Genomic DNA, 25,174 nt, shown 5'->3' on the forward strand with positions numbered 1-25,174 from the left:
AATAATAATATCAGAACCCTTTCATTGATCTGCATCTAATTAGGAATTGAGCACCAAAAGTAAATTAATAAAGTGTCTGATAAATTTGATGTGGATTTGTCAAACAAATAACTAGTTACTTACAAAACAATAAAGATCATTGCCAATGTAAAGGCTGACTCAACCACCACTACAAAGATGCACCTGCATCTCTATAATAAGTATATGTGAGAAGTCAAACAGCGCTGCCAAACACAGTCCTCTATTGCCGTTTATTGAGCTGTTTTTCCTCTGGTTTCACAGCAACGAGACTGGGTTTGAGGGTGTGATGCCTTACCGCTGTAAACTGATCCTGCAGAGATTGGCGAGGTGACTGGGAAACAACGAGGGCTGCACCTGCATCATTGGATGTGTTGCAGGCCTGCGCCTCAGAGACTGTACTGGTGGGAGGAAAGCAGTGTAGGCGGGAGCTGTTGCTACTGGAGAATTAACCATTGCTCCCGGTCAGCAGGCAGCCTGCGTGGCACACTCTGCCCCCATACCAGAACTGAGAGTTGGCGGCCCAATCTTCCTACGGTTCACATTGGGAACTGCTGTATGACCATGTGGTGCTGTGGCCTGCTTGTAGGCCCTAGTAGTTCTCCTCCCAGTAGTTTACTGGTGCTGCAGAGGACTCACTAGCAGATTCTGGTAAGCCGTCTGACTGAGTGCTACAATTTGAGAGTGTCATTTGACTCTGTGACTGTCTCTTGTGTGCCTTTACTCTGCGCATGCATCTCTACCTACCTGTATAGTAACGAGGAGCCTCATAGGGTGCCATTGCATACGTTACCGTATCCTCCTAGAATGACCAGAACCGAGAACCTATCCCCTTCAGACATGTATGCACTACACTGCACTGCACTTTACTGTATGTATTAATGGTTTTATTGGTGTGTATCAATGGTTTTATTGTTTTTTCTACTCTTTAGCAATGGTGTTTAGTAACTATGCAAAATAAAATAAACTTGAAACCTATCCCCTTCCTGGAGGCCTTAGACATTAATTCCCTTCGCCACGTGGTTGGGTACTGGTGCTGCTGAGGACTCACTTGCAGATCCCGCTAAGCCACGTGACTGCATGCTGCGATTTGAGAACTTCATTTGACTCGGGGTCTGTCTCTTGAGTGTCTTTACTTTGTACACACATCTCTACGTCTTGTATAGTAACAAGGAGCCTTGCATGGTGGTATTGCATACGTTACCCTGTCCTCCTGGAATGACCCACACGAAAACCTATAGTGGTCATGTTGGAAATCCTATTGCTGTACTGGCTGTTCTAACTGGCTGCCGACACCCTAGACTGCTGCCAGTGCTAGTGAGACTTCACAGCGGCTCCACGTCTATTATCACCACCCGCTGAGACCAACTGTAGCTGGCCCTCTGCTTTCTCTTATATCTTATAGGATCCGGACTTCATGTTTGGTCACAACGCACTGTTCTAGCTGCTTTTTCTGATGCATTTGTGGGGCAACAGCCACCCTTTCAGCTCCCACTGGGTTCAGGCATGGCCTCAGCTGTGTTGGACATAATACTGACAGAGCTCAAAGACTTCAAAATGTCCCCCGCTACCATGGAACAGGCAACCTTGGAGACGGCTAAAGAACTTAAGAGTCTCAGATATGACTTCACCACCTTTAAGTCTCAACGCAAACATAGACTGTCCGAATAATGGTGCAGACATCTGGAATCTCCAGTGCAGGGTGTTGAGTTGGAAGACCAAAGTAGATGTCATATGTGGATCTATGCTGTCCCGGAGAAGGAAGAGGGATCAGGCGGGAAAGCTCTTCCGGGTTAAATGGTTACCTGATCTTTACATGAAAGTTGACTACCCACTTGAATTCCAGAGGGCACATAAGTTGAAAGTGCGCCAAGATTCTGTTCCGGACAATCCTTTATCAATCATCACATGCCTCAAGCGCCATGAGCAAATGAGAACTATTCTGCAACTCTCCCGGCAACACAAGGGTCACTGGATCATAATGGTAGCTGACTTTCTGACGTGACTAATATCCACTGGAAAAAATTCTTAGCTTTCCGTCTGCTCTTGAAACGCAAAGAAATACCTTATGTGTTACTGAACCCTGCTACAGTGATTATTCCAGTGGATGGCAAGACCCGAGAATTCACAACCCTGATGCACTAGAATCTTTTCTAGACAAACACTCAGAGCAGGCTATGGAAACTGTTCACTCGCAGGATATCGACAACGAAGTCCACCGACCAGCTACAATGCAGCAGACCATAACGGGCATACTCCTGAGTGGGAAAGAAACAAACCCTCAACATCTTCCCGCCCTCACAAAATCATGACCATTCAACCTCAACCTCAACCTCAATACTCTACCCCAGAATGTGACAAATCGAGATAACTCCTGAAACCCTCAGTACATTACATTTGTTCATTACTAGAATATTGGAAAACGTATGACCCGGAAATGGCTAGATGACCCTGACCAACGTTTGCGACCTAGAGAGTTGCTATGATTCTATACCTCTACACCTCCAACACTTTTTATACAGCTGCAACCGATTCTCTCCTATAGACCATTTCTTTCGAACAGAGGCACGAATCTGCTTCAAGATGATCCAATCATCAGTCATGTCTAACGAGTATGAGGACAGTCTCGTTGAATGTGAATGTTGAATGTGAATGGAATTAATAGCTGTATCAAAAGGAAAAAGATACTATCATACTTGACAACCAAGCCTCCTGAGGTGACCCTCCTACAGGAAACCCACCTATCAACCCTCTAATCCTCCAAAGTGCAATGTGACTCGGTGGAAAAATAATCTTTGCTGTTGGTCCCACTGCTAAGAAAGGCAGTAATGCTATTTTAATACATAAAAGATTGATGGTCCATGTTCGCAACACCTGGAAGGATAAGGAAGGCGTTTTTATTTTTTTGCAAGAAGGAAAATCCAGGCCATCCTACTTATAATAGGTAGTGTCTATGCACCCACAGGCTCCAAACTACCCTTCCTCTTCAGATTACATAGACTACTAGTGACCTTCGGACATACCCGCCCTCTTGTGGGAGGTCATTGGAACTTGACACTGGACCCTATCCTTGACAGGACAGGCCCCTTGAATACAGGAAGGAATAAAGGCCGGATAGCGCTTCAAGATCTTCTAACTGACCATGCTTTGATAGACCCCTGGTGCCTTCTGCATCCCAGAGACCATGATTTCACCTTTTATTCCCAACCTCCTGGCGGGGTAATTTACTCCCAATCAATTTGTGTGAAGTTTCTGGCCACTGCCTCGTGGATCACTTCCTCATTGAACTGGCTATGGAAATGGAAATTCACTGACCTGGAAATTCCAAAAACCTGAACCTAAGTGAAAACTACAACACCAACCGTGTGTTGGCTACCTATTGACAGAATCCAACAACAGATACCTTCCTCAGCCTGATAAGTGCTCGGATGGACCTCAACTCAATCTTTACCTCCTTGGCAGAGAAAGCACCAGGTCAGATCAAGAATCAACATTATGAGTACAGGAAAAAGGCTGGACACCTTCTTTCCCAACAATTGTAACAAGAGGAGGCTCACCATTCTAGTCCAGCTCTCGAGACATAGAAGGGTCTGCTCACTAACCCTACCCAGATCGCAGAAGGTTTTGCATCTTTCTATGAGGACCTGTATTCATCGATGGCTGACTGTTAAAAGACGGAATCAGTGTTCTTAGACCAACTTACTCTTCCTCGTCTCACAGCTGAATTAGCCACTGAATTTTAGACTGATATCTCCGAAGATGAGGCCCGTAATGCTATCAAAGATTTGTCTACTGGTAAAACACTGGGTGAGGATGGACTTCTTAACGAATCCTACAAGATTATTAATCAGACTGTGATACCATTTTTGACCAAGGTGTACAAGGAAATGTGTGATTCAGACTCCATATGCTTGGAACTAACAGAGTTAATAACATACTTCTCTCAAGCCAAATAAAGACACTCTTTAATGTGGCAGCTATTGCCCTATCTCTCTTCTTAATACGGACTTTAAAATATTTGCGAAAGTATTGGCCTCTAGCTCATTTAAGCACATGAGGCTCCTATTGCATGTCGTCTGGCAAGCTAACAAACTCAAGGTGCCAAAGTAGGGATTTCCTCGGATGCCGAGAAGGCACTCAACTTGGTCGAATGGCCTTATTTATTCTGGGTTCTGCGAAGAGCAGGAGTCGAAGATCATTTTAACCAAAAAGCGGATCTTTTTTATCGCTTTCCAGTGGTGACCATCACCTGTAATGGATTTCAGTCCAAATCATACTCGATTGCACGAGGTACCCATCACGCCTGCCCCCTCAGCCCCTCCTTTTCCTGATGCACTCAAGCCTTTCGTGACTAAAATTCGAGCATCCACTGATGTCCTGGGTATCCATATGGCAGCTGGGGACCGAAAATCCTCCTCTATGCAGATGACATCTTACTGCTACTTGATAACCTGGAACTTGCCATTCCTTTTCTCCTCAACATACTTCATGGTTTTGTGTGATTTTCCGGCTATAGGATTACCTGGGACAAAATAAGGCTTTGCCTCTGAACTGCATGACTTCTGCTACACTAGTGGCTGGGCTACCTTGCCAATGGTGCACCATTAAAATCTGACATCTGGGAATCCTGATGCAGACGACACGGGAAATAATGGAAACCCTGCTTACCAAAATGGCTATCAACTTAAAAAAATAGTTACTTTAGGTCTCTTGATGTGGGGCTGCATCGAAACTGTGAAAATGGTGACTGCACGCGCTTAAATTACCTGTTTGGAATGACTCCAAACACAATCGCAGCATACATAATCTGCAAACTTGACTCTCCCATCAAATAATATGTGTGGGATGGCCGGAAACCCAGGCTTAAAATCAGTAAGTTTAAGGTCCATGTCTATATTCAAGGCAAAGCCACCATCTGGAACAACAAACCAATCAGAATAGATGGTCAACTGATACAGTGGATAGACTGGCCATGGCTCAACTCTGGATTGGGAACAGGTGACACCCTATTTCCAATCCAACTGGATGCAAGATATGGCAGTAGCTTCCTCACATGAACAAATGATTTACCGCCTTCTAGATAAAAACACGAGTTTGAAAAGATATGGCCCCCTTTTGTTTCAAGGTCGACCTTCCCTCATTGAACCCAGGGTTCTCTTGAGTCCTCAGGGAGTGTTGGTTTCTTTTTTTCTTTGCTATTCTTTTGTTAGTCTTTCTCTCTCTTATTCTTCTCCCTCTCTCTCTTTGGTATCTCCTCATTTCTCCTAGGACACAGCTTTCGTTAGCTGTTCAATGTGTCAGCACATTTTGCCCGACTTGCTTTAATGGCTGTTTCCTAAAACGTGGACCCCTTTGATGATGGTCATTCTGTAATATTTTGACCTTTTGCGGACTGGGTATTTGCCTAAATATTCGTTTCTATTTCTACTGCTCATTTAAAAGTTCATGACCACTGTAATATGGTTCTTGGATTATGTTATTTGAAGGAAAATACCTCAAAAAAGAAATGTTATTAAAAAAAGTATACATGACTAAACTCATACGTAACATATGGGTTTTTGGTGTAAACAGTAAGGTTGGTGGGGGCAGGAACTATAGGAGCTATGCCGGCCATTGTGTTTGAACTTAAAACTGTAGAGCCTTTGTGGGTATCTCTTATAGGCCAGTATCACAATGCTTTTACCAATGGCATGAATAGTAAAGAGGCAACGAAAGCTATTTCCTGTGAGTGAGCACTATACTACCTAATAACATTTTGTGGTAAAAGACGAAGATGATTTTGAACAAGGCTTGTTCACTCAGAGGTTAGCCAAACTGTTAACCCCTCCTCCCCCACCTTGAACCCACCCCCCGCCCAGGTAAAGTCTTTTTTTTTATGTTTGGGGTAGCTCGCACTAAACGTTCATTACGCTTTTCCACAACAGATATCCACTCCAAAATTGCGTCCTTTGTTGCCAGCATCCTTGGAATTCTAAAGGTACACGGAGTTTGTAGATACCTGCGGTGAGACCCAAGAAAATAGCCTATACATAGCTAAAATGTCGTTTAATAAATTGCGGCGTGGATGGTACTGTACTGTGCAAATCCTATGCTAAAAAACTTTGCCAGAAAAACAGACATTTGAGGTGAGCAGATTCAGTGTCGCTGGTGTTGTAGGGTGCTCGCCACAGGAGATGCTCTCCACCTAAACTTGGGAACTACTCAGAGTTCTCTGCTTCTTTTCCGCATTATTTATACATCACTCTAAACCTATTGTTTCGATATATATATATATATATATATATATATATATATATATAACTGCAAATTCTTGCAACCATGTGTACAAAAAATAGCCGGCACTCCAACGTATATCACCGATTAGTTTATATATACACGGATTTTTATCATCCTCTTTCTTTAAAGAGGACAAAAATAAAACTAATAAACTATCTGCATAATTACATCTCAGCATCAACATGTTAATAATCAATTGACGCTATAGGATATTGTCTTCAATCCTTAAGTACATAGAGAAAAGGAAGGTACACATTGTTCATCTAATAGTCTTAGCACACTCTCCGATCCACTAGGCCTTGGGGTGCAGCTTTATCCCTACACTGACCCCCATATGGTTTTGTATATGTATGTATGTACGTACGTATGTGTGTATATATATATATATATATATATGTATATATATATATATATATATATTCACTTAAAAAACCATAGGTTTCACACATGTTATAGTTAGGTGGACATTTCACTCGTAAAAAAACAATGAAATTCCCCAGTTATAGTTAGTTCAGATAACTATAACTCGCGCGCCCGCAATCCACTGCTCATGACGTCACATATTACATCACTCATGACATGGTCAGTGGCATCACTCATGACATCACTGATGACATCATCCTTGTGATAGAGTGGCGGTCGCACGAGTTATAGTTATGAAATGTCCACCTAACTATAACATGTGTGAAACCTATGGTTTTTTAAGTGAATTTGCAAGGTTTTTTAAATGCTAATTCCTAACTATAACGTGTGTGAAACCTATGGTTTTTTAAGTGAATTTGTACGGTTTTTCAAATGCTAAGTTATGTATGTATTATTATATATTTTTTTTAAGGTTTTTCACCGTGCACGCACCGTGCGCGCACCCCGTGATTTAAAAGAAAAACCAAAACATGTTTTTTTCACCCTTCGGGGTCCTTCAGGGACCCCCTGACAAAGGTTAGGGGGACAGGAACTCTCTACCCTGCCCCCTTTTCACGTTCGCCACCTCTCTTTTTCAGTGTCGCACCCAAAACAAACAAGATGGGGGCTGACACTTCCTGATTTTGACCGATTTGAACGTTGACTGACATGTAACCACCAATCAGAATTACGCTTGCGCACGTAAGGGTGCGCGCACGGTGCACGCACGGTGCGTGCGTATAGATATTTATGTACTTTTAACTGCAATTTTGTCAGGAACTACTGTACAGATTGACTCCATATATGCAAAAGGCACATGCCTGACCTGAGGACTACCTCTCTGCCAAATCTCAAGTAATTCTGTTCAGCCGTTCGGGCTGTACCTTCGACTAAAGGTCCTATGGGAAAATTCATGGAGAAAACGCGTTTTGGGACCCCCCTTTTTTCTCGGCCCCCGCTTGACGAATCACCTCAAGACTTTCAGGGTAGGAGCTGAGCGGAGCGCCCCATTAGTTTTGAAAATTTTGCGAGGATTCATCAACCGGTGCCAAAGTCATTCAAAATAGAATTTTAAGATTTCCTATGGAACCATGGTCCTAACTATAACTATCTACTGGCGACTGCCAGTAGATAGTGTGTATGTATATATATATATATATATATATATATATATATTGCAATGCGGCTTAGGTACGGATCGCTCAGCAGCGGGTGCGAGTGTTGGGCCAAGCCAGCAGCCAGGAATCAATTTTACAGCAAATGACACTCGCACTCAGGAACCTTGCAAATATTTATTCTTTAACAGAGTTCCCTTCTGTTACACCGACGCGTTTCAGCCATGTCGGCCTTGAACAAGGCCGACATGGCTGAAACGCGTCGGTGTAACAGAAGGGAACTCTGTTAAAGAATAAATATTTGCAAGGTTCCTGAGTGCGAGTGTCATTTGCTGTGAAAAAAAAAATAAATAAATAAATAAATATATATATATATATATATATATATATATATATATATATATATATATATATATATATATATATATATATACATATATATATAGTGTTATGTTTTATTTTTAACTCTTTCTCTCAGGATAGAGTCGCCGAGTCATTTAATGGCTTTGTTGATGTAGTGGCAGCCAAACCCATCTCCTTTTGAAATCTGTTGTATCCACAGATCTTCTGCGGCGTGAAGCGTATATAAATTTAGAAACTTGATTTCTCAAAAACTACTGATTTATACCAAATCACCAAAAGTACGTTTTGTGGACCATAATCTATCTTTTTGGGGAAATTCAGTTCAGAAACTATCCAGGAAGGAGCTGAGGTGGGTGAGACTTTTGATAGGAAAGGTTTGTGGAGATTCAAACAGCGCTTAAGTTATTAGCAAACCCAAAAATCCGTAGAGATGTGGTCCTCACTAGAACTACCCAGTGGCCACCGCCAAAGGGTAATGTTTTATAGTAATTGAGGTCAGAAATCGAATATGTAAAAAATGTAAAAATCTTCTTAGGGATTCTGCAGTTGTTTTTGATTGGTATGCCTAATTAAAAGGTTTCTGAATTTGTGTCTTTGCCGAGCCTCACTGAAATATGACAGCTGTCAAAAAGGCTGTTTATGAATACCAAGGAAAAGTATTACTTTATAATTTGCCAGCTGTTGGCCACCTGCAGGGCTGAAAATCAGAACGTAGATTTCTATAGTCTGATTACTATCCAGTAAATGGAAAAGGAGTCAAGATAAAAATTCCTTTCTCTCCTAAAAGAATTTCTACATAAAACAGCATTTATAATCGAAGGCTTTTCTTCTTTCAAGTTATAAATGATGCTCTCTACATTACACTAAAGTCTTAAAAATTTTTATCATAGCATAAATCCTGTCAAATCTATTTCCCACTACCCTTCAGGATATTGTTTATGTTGCTGCTCAGAGGTGATGTGGCTTACCATCTTGGACTGGAGGGTCCCTTCTGGCACGGTCTGAGTCTTATTCGTATATGGTTGGTCTGTGTCTTGCACTAGAAATGGTGGAATTGAATATGGCCAAAGTAAACAAACATCGGAAAGTTCACATTGTTTCAGGCATTTTCATCTCTTGCTATTGTGCTCCGTAATTGACCCAGACCAGATGACTGGAATGCCTTGATAGGGGTAGCAAGCAAGCTAACTTCTGAAACTAGTCCTACAAAAAAGAGTTAGTGCATCACCCTACTCCCACCATAAACATCAACGTGTGTCTAAGTGCACCAGCTGTGCATTTGTTTTTAAAAAACATTGTCCATCTAACTTGGGTGGATCATAAACATTTTTAATATGTGGTATTTTAATATTTTTGGGTAAAATATGCATTGCTTGAATGTTGGATACAAATGTCACCATCTATTATATTTAACGTTGTTTTCCGTGGTATTTTCATTAAATAAAGTTTTTCACAACTGTGAGCTTCTAACTCTGGCATGGTGAAATATTTGCTCCCTGTCCACAAGCGTGACATGAGGATTGGAAAAAGACGCATATGTCACAAATAGATCTGCTCAGTAATGCGCGAGAAATCCACTAACGACATAGTACAGTCCACTTAAAAACAAGGACGTTGCATCTTGCATGTCTCACAACCAGTATCATTCTAAATTGTGCACAAACTGTAAGAACACAAACACTGGCAGCTCTGAGGTTTTTGAACACTTCAGCACCGAGCCTGGGTTTACACAGCGCCTGGCGAGAGCACTCACTCAAAACGTTTTCAAACCAGTGGCTGCCTGTGTGCCTGTCTAGAGTATAGTTGCTTAGGCTGTGGCTGGGCTGCTCCAAATAACGATGACCTATGATTTAACAGCTACTTCTCAATACTTGGAACACCAAAGACTCAACACCAACAGCAAGTCTCCAACTGATAGCAGCAGGACTTTCAAGATGCTGCCTTGGAATAGCACCTACATCCACCTATACATTCATCTCAGTGACTTAAGCAGCCTTTTGTAACCTACATGTCAATCATGCCTTACCTGTATGCTGCCATACTGTCCCTGTTCTGTGAGGAAGTAAAGCTTGCGCTGCTGCTGCCTGACGTGTACCTGTGCTGTGATGGGAAAGGTTTGTGCTGATTCTACGCTCGCTGCACCTGTCCTCTGAAGTTGGGAAGCTTGCACTGTTTCTGCCCAAGGTGCACCTGTTCTATGAAGAGTGGTGATTCCAATGCTGGTGCTCTAACCTATGAAAAGGCAAAGGATATTTTGAATGCACTTGCATAATGTGCCCAGGCCAGTCAGAAGCTTTTGTTGAACCCAGTGCAGGCACACGCCTTGCACAGCTGTGAACCAGAGCGACTGGTTTAAGTGTCAGTTTCACAGCTTGTCCAACCTGTGTGACTCCGGGCATTTACTTTTCTTTCTTCTGCCTCTTTTTCCTTGATCATCACTTTTGAGAGCACCTTGAAATAGCTCAGTTCAGGATATGCACTGTACCAAAACCTCTCTCGTAAATGGTATAATAGACCATAATGTTGCTTCATTAATAACAACAATAAAGGCCAAGTATTTGTGGCAACCAGACTACTAACTGCTAGCTCGAGCACTGGGATGTCCCGTTGCTGGGGCAGCCATGGGCTTTATAAAAACAGTTAACATAACAGTTAACTAATTTTCCTTTTGAGTCTCCCTATCCTCTGTTCCAGATCTGAGACATTTCTTTCTGAAATATCTGTGTTCCTAACAAAATGTAATTAATTTATTTACTAATTAAATGTTTCATTAGGGCAGAAGGGGAAAGAATATGATACTCATCCAGGCTCGGTGTGACCCTTGCCTCTTGAGTCATTAATAAGACTGTCACTGTGGAAAGGGTGTGGTTCACTAATTCTAATACAGGCCACTAAATGCAGTGATACAATGTAAGGTGCTAAAGTAAAAAAAAAAAAAATCCCAAATGCACTTTTTATGTAAACGTTGACAACTCCGCTATAAATAAAGTGTCCGTTAGTGACACTTGCAGCAGGTTAGATCCCATATGAGCTAAGAGCTGTTCTCCTCATCTTCACTACACTGATTTTCCAGACAGGATGCAACACAGACTGGGCTGCAGAGAGAGTTATGGGACCTGGACGTCACTGCCTCACTACCAGTCCCCTTGTGGTACAGATAGCGAGGCATGTAGTGCTTTGTTGTTGGACACGTGGTTCACTATCTCAGGGCCTATGCACTCCCACTCCCCACACCCAGTCAGCTGTGAGTGTAGTTTGACAGCATGGGCATGACCGGTTTCATAGTGCAGGCTACGATTACGGTGTCTCACCCGGTGAGCCATTCGGCTCATTCTGGCAGCCCTGCGAATAGCACATTCTGAGTCCTCTTCAAGGAGTGAGGCATAAGAATATGTGCCACAACGCTCTCCCCATCCTGTTTCTGAAGCTGGTGAACATGCCATATGAAGCAGGGACCATTTCACAATAATTGATATGAGATGCCTATATTCTTGGGGAAGACGCTTGATCCTACAGTGGCAATATGCCAACACCAAAACATGTTGATGGAAAGGAGGAGTAGAGTCCGTTGCTGTGCCCTCCTGTTTTCATTCTTGTGTTAGGGAGACAACAGTAAACAACAATTTAGCTCATCCACATACAATTTTAATATAAGTCTAATAATGTTACAAAGCGAGAACGTAAATGTCGACATAAGTGACATAACCGAACCCAAACTAGGAAAGCAATAGCTTGGAAAATGTACACACAGTGAACAGTAGAACACACAAATTCTTCCTAATGCAAGGTATGGAACACACTGATGAAGGAAACCCCACTTTGTAGGTGAGTTTTCATGATCCTGTGTGCGTACTTGAATGTATGTTAATTCCATAAGAGGTGTGTTTTTTCAAGATGTTTTGTACTTCTTGTATATTTATGTCCTGTCCTGTATGTGTGAGATAATGGGTATGTTCCTTTTACTACTGCCACATGTCCTTAACTAAATATTTGTGTTAGCGAAGGTTGTGCTGCTGCTATCCATGTTGTACCTTTACCCTTTAAATCAAGCATTTTTTTTTAAATACTCAACTTTCTAAAATCTTAAAACATAGCTGACAGGTGGCTAATCGTGGAATTTTAGCCAACAGCACTGTGTATGCTGGGATTTTAAGTCCATGATAAAACTGTTAAAAGCAAAACTACAAACCCCACAATGTAATGTGCTGTTGGTTAAAGAAAACACAAAGAGATGATGGTATCCTCCAGTGCTTAGTTTGAGTCGGTGGTTGCCAGTGGAGTCCAGCCGCACTCATTTTTGGGGGCCTGCATTATTTTTTTCTCGTTCTGTATTGATGCGAACAAGAGAGAGAGAAAAAACACACCAAAGGGAAAGAGGTAGGAAGAGAAAGACAAAAAACCTGTAGCAAAGGGAGAAAGCAGGAACTTGCACGAGTGAGATAAATGGTGGTGGATGGAAAAGCCATGAGGTTGATTCAAGGCTACACAGCCTTGGTAGTTGGTGTGCTGATGTTTAAAAGCACCTGCCATGGGTTTCTGAGTAGAGGTTTGGGCACCTTCACTTATTGTATCACAAATTAAGTGCTGGCTATCCTATGTCCTACTCTGAGGTGAGGTGAAATGCAAAATAGTGGCTGTCTTGCTTTATTCTTGTAGGCAGTGAAGGGTTAAACAGCCCAGTGGGTGAGAGGGCGGAGACTCCTTTCAGATGCAATTGCAAGCATCTCGCAGTTAATTGGCAGTGGTGTAACAAAGGCCCCATACAGCCCGCGGGGAGGGGGGTAAGCTCCTGGGGGGCCCCCTCAGCACAGTTCCCTGGCGTGACAGGCTCCAGACTGAGTCCGGAGAGGGACCCCTCCATGTAGCTTGCAGGCCCCCCCCTCAAGTTTCATTACGCTAGTGTTAATTGGCTAACATTAACGCTCCTTAAAAAACCCACAAAGGGCATAATTGACCAGAACAATGTGAGCAGCAACAGTTAGACATGTCTAAAGCAATTCAGAATGTAAGAATAATGCCCTGTTACCGCTCTTCACAAACTTGTCCTCTGCCTTAAACGTAGTGTGTTTTAGGTGGGGCGCTTACACCCACTACCTGCTTGAACAAGTGCAGCACATGCTGCAGGGGTGCCCCGCGAGTGCCGCCAGTGCACACAAACCATAAACTGGAGACCAAGAATAAATTCAAAAACAGAGGGTGCCTTTGGGGGTTCCATGTTACCAAAAGAAATCTAAACATTAAATGGGAAATTGTGGAGACTCAAGTCACAAGCAACAAATCTGCAGTGAAGTACAATGCAGGTATATACAGTTAAGGCACGGGTGGATGGCCAGGCGTGGTCTACGGAATCTCGTGTGCCAATTTGCTTAAAAGTACCCCAAATTCAGAAAAATCAAATCAGAAGAGCCCTTGTAAGTTTATTTCCCAAACTCAAAAACATTTTTAAAATGCATATAATGAAGGTAAACATACATTCAACACAGACTGCTGTATAAACCTATATGGCAGTCTGTACGCCAGTGATATTGTGTCGCGGTGCACACATATTTGACGTAGCAAATAGCATTTAAGTAACACAGACATAAAATAATACTGCATGAACAGTCTGCGTGATACCTTTTGGTCTTGTTCACGCTGTATAAAACTGCAAATAAATATATTCAATTATTATGGACGGCACAGAAACAGAATTTACTACATGCAGCAAAATAACATACTTAAGTGCACGTTTTGTGATCTGGCTCAAGTTCTCAACCCAGTGCTTTAGGCAGGTGTTTTTCATTTCACCAGCAGTAGAAACATGACTTTTCATTTTCCTTGCCAGAGCATGCAAGGTTCTTAGTCACCTTTTCTTTTAGGTCAGGCTACAGAGAACTTAATTGCTTTGTGACCTCATGTCATCAATTTGTAAAAAATGTCAACAAGAAGTACTGAGAGAGCGAGCGCAAGCTTTGGGTCATTCCCCTTTTACCTTCGGCTTTCATGTGTTTTTAGAGTTTGCTATGGCTTGGATGGGCTGCTCCTGAAGGTCATGACATTTTGTGGTTACTTGTATTGTCCCATTAGTTATGGTGATTATGTATCAAGTAGTCGTTCTATTAGGCTGCCGATACGAGATAACATACTTCGAATCTCACCACGCTAGACATAGGATCATCACGACGTGCCCAAAAGACCAGGATGGGGTTATTATCATGGAACATAGCGGGCCTTTCAAACAAAATTAGGGACCCTATCTTTGTGGAACTTATAGATAGGTTTGAAGTAATTTGCCTGCAGGAATGTTGGGTGAAGGATGAGATACATATGGTGGGGTTTCGCACACATTTCCTTGCAGCGCAAACTAACTATAGAGGGGGGTTTTCTGGGGGGCTATGTACCTACATATCGAATAAAAGTAATATAACCAGTAAATGCTTACCCAACGGGGGGATCTCAATACTATCAACTTCTCTCCCTAAGTTCAGGCGAAAACCACCCTATCCACCTGATTAATTTTTACAATAATATCCCAAAGGCCGCTTTACAAAGGACCTTAGAGGAATTAAATGATGCTATCCGTAAGGGATTGGGATCTGACCAAAAAGAACACTTTATCATTTTAACGGGGGGATTTTAATTGCCATTTATGTATGCACAGTGATACGGAGATATGTGGCATGGTGAATCTTAGGGGTGATCCCTGTACTCATTTTGAGCATTCTGTACTCGGAAATTTACTAAACCATTTTCTATTTGAGTGGGACCTGGGCTATGTAAATGAACTTTGTGTTCCTCCCATCCATTTCGAACCCACCTTTTGTGGGCGGGGGTCCTGGACTATTATAGACTTTACATTGGTCTCTAACAATTATCACCGCAGTGTACTCTCGTTTAACTTAGAGCACATTGCACTTAGTGACCACTATCCAATTGGCTCTAGTTTTGAAATAGGGCAGAGAGGCAGTAAAGCCACCAATGTGGTGGAAAATATCTATTTACATGGGATTTCCTTGGCTAGAACCAATGGATACGTTATTAAATGGAGTAAGGTAAATCCGACTAACTTCTTAGAGAACCTGGTAGTAGAACAGAAAAATGATCTTATGACCTGTTTAGAGGAGAACCCTAACCCCACCAAGATCATTGCAGCTTTTGACTAGATTTCAGTCCACATTAGCAACAAATTAACTGGTACAGCACGAAAAGGGGGTCACAGTAGAATAGAGAGATGGTTTAATCAAGAGTGCACCAAAGCACATTCTCATTTGATCCAGACCTTAAAAAACACCCCAAGAAACCAGCTAGATATTGGAGTAGCCAGAGCTTCCTATAAGGATGCCTTAAAAAAACAGAGGAAGGATTTGAAGCACTCTGCCTGGGAAGCCCTATTAAAAGCGAGTGAATTAAAAGATACGCCTGCATTTTGGAATGCAGTCAATGCCCCATTTTTTGTGGAGAGAAACTCTGACCAGGTAGAGATTGTCATTGAAGAAACGCTTTGGGTTAAACATTTCACCGAGTTATACAAACAAGAGACTCGAACTGGACTAATGAGTTCATTGGTGGGAGTTACGAGCACCACAGAACCTGATGCATTAGTCCTATTTCCCCTTAATGTAGTCTTCTCTTTAGACGAGGTGGAATTAGCATTGGCAGATAGTTCAAATAGTAAAGCCCCGGGACCAGACGGTATTCCACTTGACATCTATAAGGATAACGTCGCCCTGTGGGCACCGCTCCTGACCAACGTTTTAAACAGTTGTAACATCAAGGGTTTTCCAACTACCTGGCAGGAAGCTATTGTAGTCCCCATCTTTAAGAAGGGGGACAGAAACGATCCTAAATGCTATAGGCCAATCTCCCTCCTTGACTCGCTAATGAAGGTAGCGGGCAGAATTCTTTTAAATCGCCTCCAATCATGGGCTGAGGAGAAAACCGTTCTTTCGAAATTCCAGTACGGCTTTAGGTCAGGTCTTGGCACTGTCGAACAAGGCCTAAACTTGGCTTTAGTAATAGGTAAATAACCTTTGTAGACCTCAGCTCGGCCTTCGACTGCTTGAATCATGATATTTTGTGGGCTACCTTAGCAGATCTTGGTATTGATTTTAATATTCTTAATTTTTTGAAAGAGCTATATAGAGGAGCAGGGGCTAAAGTCCGCTATGGAAAACTGGGAGAATGCACGCCCAAATTCCCAATTGAGAAAGGTGTCCGCCAGGGATGTATCCTGGCTCCTTTTCTTTTTAATATATATATAAATGGGGTGGCAGACCATTTATTAAAACCAGAGGTGGACTACCCGCAAATAGATGGTGAATGTGTCCCTATCTATCTGTATGCCGATGACGCGGTCATTATGGCCTGAACACAAACCGGCCTCCAGAAGGCCTTAACCAGCTTCTCGGCATACATGGGAGATAGGGGCCTTAGGATTAATATTGGAAAGACCTTCACTATGTGCTCCTCGAACAAGGTAAATATTACCTGTAATATTCACTTAGAAAAATCAAAGATAGGCTTAATCGATACCTTTTCCTATTTAGGAATTGTTTTTAACTGGAGATCAGCGATCACGACTAGGAATTTAGCGTTTTCACGGGCTATTGGCGCTCTGAAGCAATTCGCAAATAAGCTAGGGGGTAGGCAAGTACGCATCCTGATTGACATATATAAGGCGAAATGTGTATCGACGGCTGTGTATGGAGCTGGTATATGGGGGGTTACAGATTGCCATGAAATTCAACTAAAGGAAAATGGTTTTCTCTGCTACCTGCTCGCTGTTCCCCGCTCCACCTCTTCCTATGTTTGTCACAAAGAACTAGCCTTGTCTTTTATCTCGGATCTAATTAAAATCAGTCCTATCTTGTTGTGGCATAAGATCTGGACTACAGCAGAAACTGCTCTTAATAGGGCGATTATTGCTGATTGTATCAAACTTGAAGGCTCTAAAAAGATCCAGTGGCTCTCTTATGTTCAGGAATTTTTTAAGAATATCGGACGCCTTGAATTTTATGATTCCCCCGAGACAATGTCTTCGATCTCCAGACAGGCTCTGAAAGAAGTTTGCCTTGCCCATCTGGAAGATCGACGCTGGTGCTTCGAGGGAAAAAAGGCCTCTGTTGTTTATCATCAATTCCTGCTGCAAAATCCTGGGCTACCGCTTTATTTGTCACCCGATCAGACAAGTTATAGCAGAATGCTCTTAGCTCGTTTGAGAACTGGAAGTTTTTTCAGGATGTTAACTCTTCCTACCCAAAATGATTGGTCATCGCAATTAACGACTTGTCCGTGTGATGATTCTTCCACCCAATCAATTATTCACTCCGTTTTGTTCTGTAGATTTTACGAGTGGGGGCGGAAAAGATATTTACTACCTCTCCTTAAACTTTGGAACCTGAGACAATGCAGACCAGCATTATTTAAATTATTGACCTTATCTGATGAAATGACTATTACCGCTGTGTCTAGGTACCTGAAATATGTGATTAGATGCAGATCCACCATGGTTTGATTGAAATCCTCATGAGTTTGTATGACTGTTGTTTTATCCTTGCACCCTTGGAGCAAGGGGTTTTGGTATTTCCGAACTATGTATTGTATATAGATTTTTAAACATTAATTGTTACTGTTTTATTGGTTGTAATTACTCTATCTGCTTTTATGATTTTAATGTAAAATCTAATAAAGCTATCTTTGATTTGATTTGATTTGAGATAACATGTGTTGGATAATGGAAACCCCTTTCTTCAACGTATTAACCTTACTGGCACAAAGCAGTTCTATTTGCACATTTGTTATTTCTTTTTGTTTAGAATGTGCCTGCTCTTTTGGTGCCTTAGCCTGTCACAAAGTCACAGTGCTATTTGGCTAATGGCCCTTGTGTGTTCATTTGTTTTACTTTGTCACAGTAACATGTTGTTGGATTTACGGTTTTTGTTGTTCGTAAAGTAAAGACAGGCGCACATGTAAGGTTTCTTAAAAACCAATAGAAATGGGGGAAAGTTAGTCATAAGTATTTATTGGGCAATATTTTGAAGTGAAAGCTTTTTAATTCCCCACTTGCGACACAAATCTTATCTTCTGAGTCCTTTTCTTAACACTCTTTATAGAAGGTACAGCTCAACTCTTCAGAAAAGTGCCCTAGCCCCAGTTTTCATATGTTATAACCCAAGATGTTGCTTAATTATGGGATTTAACACACACTTATTCTCCCACCTGATATCAAACACTTCCGATAAGAAAACGACAGACTTCATTTCTAACTGATAATCGCATCTGCTGGATTCATTGGTATCTTGTTCACAGCAGAGGAGTTGCATTATCTGTGCACATGCCTTGGTTTGTTCAAGGATGCCTCCTGTTCTGTTTCAGATATGACCCTGCTCAATTTCACCAGAGAGTGTGTCAAAGCTTGTTTAACGTGTTGCAGTGTGAGGTTGCCAAAGTGTTCATTACTGTTGCCGAGAAAGACATGTTTTGGCATTGTGTAATTAATGCTGTTTATGTTTCGTGTTATTATTCAGCATCCTCCCGGACAACTGAGAAGGAAGTACAGCTCTTGCTCGACTATTTTCCTAGATGACAGCACAGTCAGTCAACCAAACCTCAAGTATACAATTAAATGGTGGGTGCTGCTTCCAAGTGTTCCTTTGATTAATGTTGTGGTATATGTTTAATTCCCTCTGGAGCGGTCAAAGTGTAAGGGTTCAGAAATGCGATTTCTGCAAACACGGCACATTTCTGACATGGCTGCTTGCAAACACAACACCTTTCTGACATGGCTGCTTGCAAACCCAACACCTTTCTGACATGGCGGCTTGCTCTGCTAGCATGTTGCCTGTAGATCGCATCAGTGATTCGTGCAATAATTACACTCCACGCTGTTCTTGAAGCATAAAAGGCCATTTATTAGGACAGGTTGTAAAACACAATACTTTAACCAAAACATCAATTTTAACTCTAGCAATCCCCAACCCAAAACATTTCATTCACCTCATCCGTTCTCCCCTCAGTCTTGCTGCTCATTTCCCGTTCCACTCTGTGACCTCTTCCACCTCTCCATTCACCTCCTTGCTTATCTTTCAATATCCTCTTCTGCATCTCCCGCCTACTCACTCTTGCATCCCGCACCCCCATCATTCACCTGTTTCTCCCCCCCAGAGGGTGTGCCCGTCCGAGACTCCCCACCCCTCCAAAATACTGCTAAACCCAAGCCTACACAATCCGTCCTAAACTGGCACGCTATAACCTACCCATCACCTGCCCTCAAAAACATTGTAGGGTGAGTGGGTGTTCTAAAATTTCTCAACCCTCCGCAGTGGTGTCGTGCACAGGAAGAGGACGAGTCTCCCCCCCTGGCCCTTATAACCTTGCCTCTATTCCCACCCCCACCCCCTGACCCCACACAGCTTGTCCTTCCGGCCCCATTGCGCAAAGACCCCGGGGAAGACTGGTCTGCGACCCTCGTTCCCCCGGGGGACGCATCGCACAATAATTACACTCCACACTGTTCTTGAAGCGTAAAAGGCCATTTCTTAGGACAGGTTGTAAAACACAATAAAAAACATCAATTTTAACTCTAAGAATCCCCAACCCAAAACATTTAATTCACCTCATCCATTCTCCCCTCACTCTTGCTGCTCGCTTCCCGTTCCAGTCTGTGAACTCTTCCAACTCACCATTCACCTCCTCGCTTATCTTTCAACATCCTCTCCTGTATCTTCTGCCAACACACTCTTGCATCCCGCACCCACATCATTCACCTGTTTCTCCCCCCCCCGAGGGGTGTGTGAGCCCATCCGAGACTCCCCACCCCTCCAAAATACTGCCAACCAGTTAACCCCCACTCCTTTTCCCCGTGCACCTTTCGCCTTCACTCTTTCACTTCCCTACAACACCAAATGGATTCATTCCACAATTTGCTTATCACATCCCGCATCTCCATCATATAATACACGTTCCCCAATTGCGAAAGGTGCACGCCATCATCTCTAAAAAGCAAAGGCTCCTCCAGACGTAGCCCAACATGACCAATTACTTTGATGTCCCTAGAGGCACAAAAAACTATCATTGCCCTGTTGAGCTTCCTGCGGGCTTTCTCAACTGCCGCCGGCTTCACTGCCCCTTTCCACACTTTACGTGATATGAACCTCTGTCCACACAATGCACGTTCCTGCCAGATTTAGTTTCATGACCTCCAGATCCCTCTGTATCTGCTGTAGTACCGCTAATCCTGACCGACGTATCAAGTCATTTTCCTCCAGATGCAGGACCAACATATCCGGGCAGCCTCTTTGCGATATTATTCTTGTGTGCGTGCCGTACCTAGCAGGGCCCTTACCCACTCTCCGTAAAGCCATGCGCAGTACCGCCAATAACTGAAAAGCCGTCACCTTCTCCCAGGACGCGTGACAAAAAATTTCACCAGACAGCCCTCTTGACCCACCCAAGAAATTCACCAATCTTGCACTTGGCACGATCCCACACATCCAGTCTCATTCAACCACACCCATTTTCCCCTACCCGCCTGGTCGGCTCTCAAATGCCCCAGCCAAATCCCCAGTTGCTCTCCCCAGCCGCCCCTTTGTGCCTAACAGCTCCGAAACCTGAAACGTCCCAAAAAAAATCCACAACATGCATAGAAGGAAAACTGAAACCTCGTATCCGTCATAACAACAAGTGGGCAAAACCCCCAACAACCTCTGTAGTAGTTCAAAAGTAATAGCCTCCCTGGGTGCTCCCCCCAACTCTTACACCCGCCCCCAACCATTTAGCATCCTACTTAGTATCTCATCTTTTGCTGGGTCAAAGCCTGCGTACAATTTACTGTAAAAACAAATCCCAGCCAACTTCCCGCCTATCGTCGTCTCTGACAAACTCTTTTCAATACAACTGAGAACAAACGTATAACTCCCTGCTCGGTGTCCTGACGTGACATGTTCCATGTATGCACAGTCCAGCCCATAAATGATCCAAATTCAGCCCAAGCCAGCAATAGCTACGCCTCGTAGATTCCGCTTTAGACTTCTCAACCAGGCCTATCACTCTCACTCCCCCAAGGCCCAGATGCCGTCCGTCAGCTCTGTCTTGCATGCATCCTCTCCAGGTGCCAGTCGTCAGAATTGCCGCCACTGCGAATGAGACCAAAGCATCAGCAATGTTATTACTTGCCCCTGGAATATGCTTTGCCCGAAATACTACATTCAAATGCAGGCATTTCAGCATGAAACTACGCAGCAGCCGCAAGACCCTCAAGTCCTTCGCTTTCTGTTTATTCACTAGCTCTACTACTGTCATGTTGTCTACATAGAACAGCACTGACCTATTCAGAAATTCTGGGCCCCACACAGCCAAAGCCACTAGCAACGGAAAAAAACTCTAGGAAAGCTTTGCTCCTCCCGTGTTTTACCCAATGGCCTGGCCATTCTTCAACGCACCATCCCAACAAAACACCAAAACCAGACGCCCCTGCTGCATCAGAAAAAATTTGAAGTTGCCAGATCATTCTGTCTTCTACAAAGTCCAACGACACTCCATTAAAGTCAGTCAAAAATGTCTGCCATACTCACAAATCCGCTCTGACACCGATTGAAATCCTGACTCTGTGGTGTTGTAGCGCTGGCCCAGACATGGCCATGCCGAGGCATCGGCAAAACGTCCTCTCAGCTCTCACCACCCAGCATGCAAAATTCAAGAAACCCATGAGTTGTTAGACCGTCATAAAATCAATCTTCTTTTCCCCAACCACCCATAACTGGAAAGCCTGTATATCCATCACCTTCCCTGCGGGCAACCTGGCCGACCACAGGACCGAGTCCAGTTTGATGCCCAGGAGCATCAATCTATAGCTGGGCCCAGCTGTTTTCTCCTGTGCTAAGCGTACCCCAAAAAGCTGCGCCATAGCCTGAAACTGTTGTAACGCCCTCCCTGAATCTCCTGAACTTCAACTGCCGATGATTAAGAACTCATCCAGGTAGTGAGACACTTCCCGGTGACCACTTATCTTCATGAAAGCCCACTGCAGAAACTTGCTGAACATCTCAAACAATGTGCAAGAGATCGCACACCCCATTGACAAGACCTTGTCTACGAAGATGGCCACTTCAAACAGCATCCCCTGCAACGAGAAATCTGCAGGGTGTCTAGGCACTAGCCAGAAAGCTGATTTCACGTCACATGTGGCCAGTTCTGCCCCCTGCCCACACACCCTCCCAGCCCCCTTCTTGGGCTGCCCCTGTCCCCTACCGGACGCACTTTTCTTTCCCGGCAGGCCACCACCGCAGCAGCGACTCCCGCTGACACCGTCCTCGGCGTGCGGGCCATCCCGACCCACGCCTGCTCTAAAACGCCAGGCAGCAGGAGGTCCTCCCGGCCTGCCTTGCCAAGCACCCGCAGCGCGGCTCGGACGACCGCCGCGTCGGGAACAGACATAGTGTATGAAACAGTAAGCTGGCTCTTCCTGATCAACTCCTACACTACCGCCTATACTGCCAACACCAATCGACAGATTGGCTGCTAACTGCACTACAACACTGCCCTCCTAAGCTCTCCAAAATTCCTCAACCCTCCCCAGTGGTGTCGGGCGCAGGAAGAGTACGAGTCTTCTCCTCTGGCCCTTATAACACTGCCCCTATTCCCACCCCCAGCCCAACCCCCTGACCCCGCACAGCTTGTCCTTCCATCCCATTGCGCAAAAACCCTGGGGGAAGACTGGTCTGCGACCCTACTTTCCCCGGGGGCTGTAATCCTTGAGCGGTTATGCTGAGTTTTTCTTAGGAGCCCATTTTTAGTAGTGCCGAATGCCGGTGTTGCTAAATACCAAAAGTGTAGCGTATTTCTTTTTCTTCCACCACCCTAGACTCGCTGTCTCTTTATCTCACTGTTGCAGGTTCTTTTTCATCCCCGCTTTTGCCATTTGTCTCTGTTTTTCTATCTTGCTCTTTCTCCTCACTCCCTTTTCAGCTTTTCTCGCTCTGTTAAACAAAAATCTGTTCTGGTGTCCAAAAAAAATGAAAGCCAGTGCTCACCACCTCCAACCACTGGCAAACATTTAGAAAAAGTAGAAGTTCTTTAAAAGCAGCTTCACTTGAAATGGCAGTATGGAATACCAGTGTTCCATATAGACAGACTTGTTTAAATGTTGTTAGGGTCTCATTTACGAAGGGGCATGGAGATTACACATTCTAGGCTGCTACCCATGATTTGCCTACATTTCTGCATTCTTTTGAAATTCACAAAATCTCAGCCGATATGGTTTCAAAATGTATGCAATTTGCAGATTTCTGCTGGAACTCCTGTTCACACTTGTATCACGCCTGGTTGTCTGTGATGCGCCAGTCTGCAGGACTAAAGTATTTTAAAATATAGATGTGTTTGAGGCAGCATTACTCTTACCTTGTATATTTTCTCAATCATTTTTCCACTACAATTAAGCTCACATTGGGCGCAAAAAGACATTGGGAATGTATCCTTGAGTCTAGTGGCTAGGCGGGAAACTGCTTCAAAAATTGTTAATTCAAACCTTGCATGCAATTACTGTGTAACTATACTTCCTTCTTAACAGGCACTCTTTGATTGTGTGCAAAAGTGTGGCTAAGTGCCAGTTAACTTTTTCCAATAAATGTCTTGGATCATAGTTTGCTTCTCTTACGCCCACCGATTTCCCACGGAGGACCTTCTCGGGTCCTTTTTTTCTTCCTCGCTTCTGTTTATCTTTCAAATTTGTTAGCTTATGACGCAACAGTATGGGTTTAAGGTATTTGCAGTACCAGACCCACATGACCCCTGCTTGAAGAACTACTGCCAATCGAGGCATGGCTTGTGTCTGTGTGTTGCGATCAGTGTGTGGTCCTTCTGTAACTGCTTGTCTTGCCTGAAAGAAAAAGCTGTATTCTTCCAGATGGATAAGGACACAAAAAGACAAAATGTCTGGTTACTTTCAGGAAAAGGGTGTACCAATCTGAAGATCTCTCCCTCAGGCATCCACTGTCATCATGAACAAAACATGTGGCATTTATGGCAGTAGTTTAATGGGTACAATATATGCTCAAAGGAGGAATACAATGTTGTGCCTAAGCTGGTCATAGAAGCAAGTGAACAGAAACGGATGTAGCCCCAGTATTTTATTGATATTTCCTCCAGGATAATGAACTCTGCTCTGTCCATGCACTGGCAGGCTTGGCCCAGGTCTTAAGATCTCAAGCCAGAAGCAGAGGAGAAAGTCACTGATCTCCATTTTGATGGGGTAAACTTGACACAGATCTCATCAGATGGGGTCATCCTCTAGCATAGCCAAATTGCTGAGTGTCATTAAAGTGGTTCTGCTGATGCTAGCCTTTCCAGTTTTTAAAGGCTAGAGCCTCCTTCTCATTCAGGTTCCAAGCAGTAACTTATTGGGGTTCCGATTATCAGTCCAGGAGGAGGTGCTTGAAGCATATGAACAAGTCTTGTTTTCCCATTATCGTAAATCCGCCTTTTCGGCCAGTTTACCCCACATTTTTCACTTTTTCCTGGATTCTGTATTTTTTCTGGATTTAGACCTCTGTGCCCTTTACCCCTGCTAACAAGAGGTTAAGTGCCTGTGCTACTTCTTTATCTGTGGTTAAATTGACTTTCCTGATTAGTCCATTTAACTTGCCTATAAGTGCCTAGCATATGGTGTACAAGGTGTATACAGGGCCTGGAAATGAAAAAGCTACTTGTGGACTGCAGCACCTATTGTTCCATTCAGTCCAATGGCAATGCACTCAAGGCTTCATGCCTACTCTGTGTTGCCTAACTATGGCAGTGTAAAACCTGCCATACGACCTGTCAAACTAGCCTTTCACAAAGGTAAAGAACTTCTTTTTAAATATTAGTAAGTCACCACTATGTAGGCCATGTAGCCCACAAGGTAGGGGGTCATGGTGTTTAAACGTGGGACATGTAGAAAATGAACATTAATGTGTCCTTACATTGAAAAGATGAAATCAGGGGAAAGTGACGTCTCTCACTTCCAAGTAGCAGGTGCGCACAATTAT

The 25,174-nt window shown here is 43.5% G+C and overlaps 1 protein-coding gene across 3 annotated transcripts in view; it reads left to right on the forward strand.

Moving 5' to 3' along the window:
• CCNY (cyclin Y) overlaps positions 1-25,174 on the forward strand; it is a 456,261-nt gene that overhangs the window by 281,128 nt on the left and 149,959 nt on the right. For all 3 annotated transcript variants that reach the window (XM_085631891.1, XM_085631890.1, XM_085631892.1), the window contains exon 4: positions 18,680-18,780. In XM_085631891.1, the coding sequence (XP_085488017.1) occupies positions 18,680-18,780 (101 nt within the window). The remainder of the gene's footprint in view (positions 1-18,679; positions 18,781-25,174) is intronic.

Source organism: Triturus cristatus, chromosome 10 (assembly GCF_964204655.1).
Source record: "Triturus cristatus chromosome 10, aTriCri1.1, whole genome shotgun sequence".
Classification (NCBI taxonomy): Eukaryota; Metazoa; Chordata; class Amphibia; order Caudata; family Salamandridae; genus Triturus; species Triturus cristatus.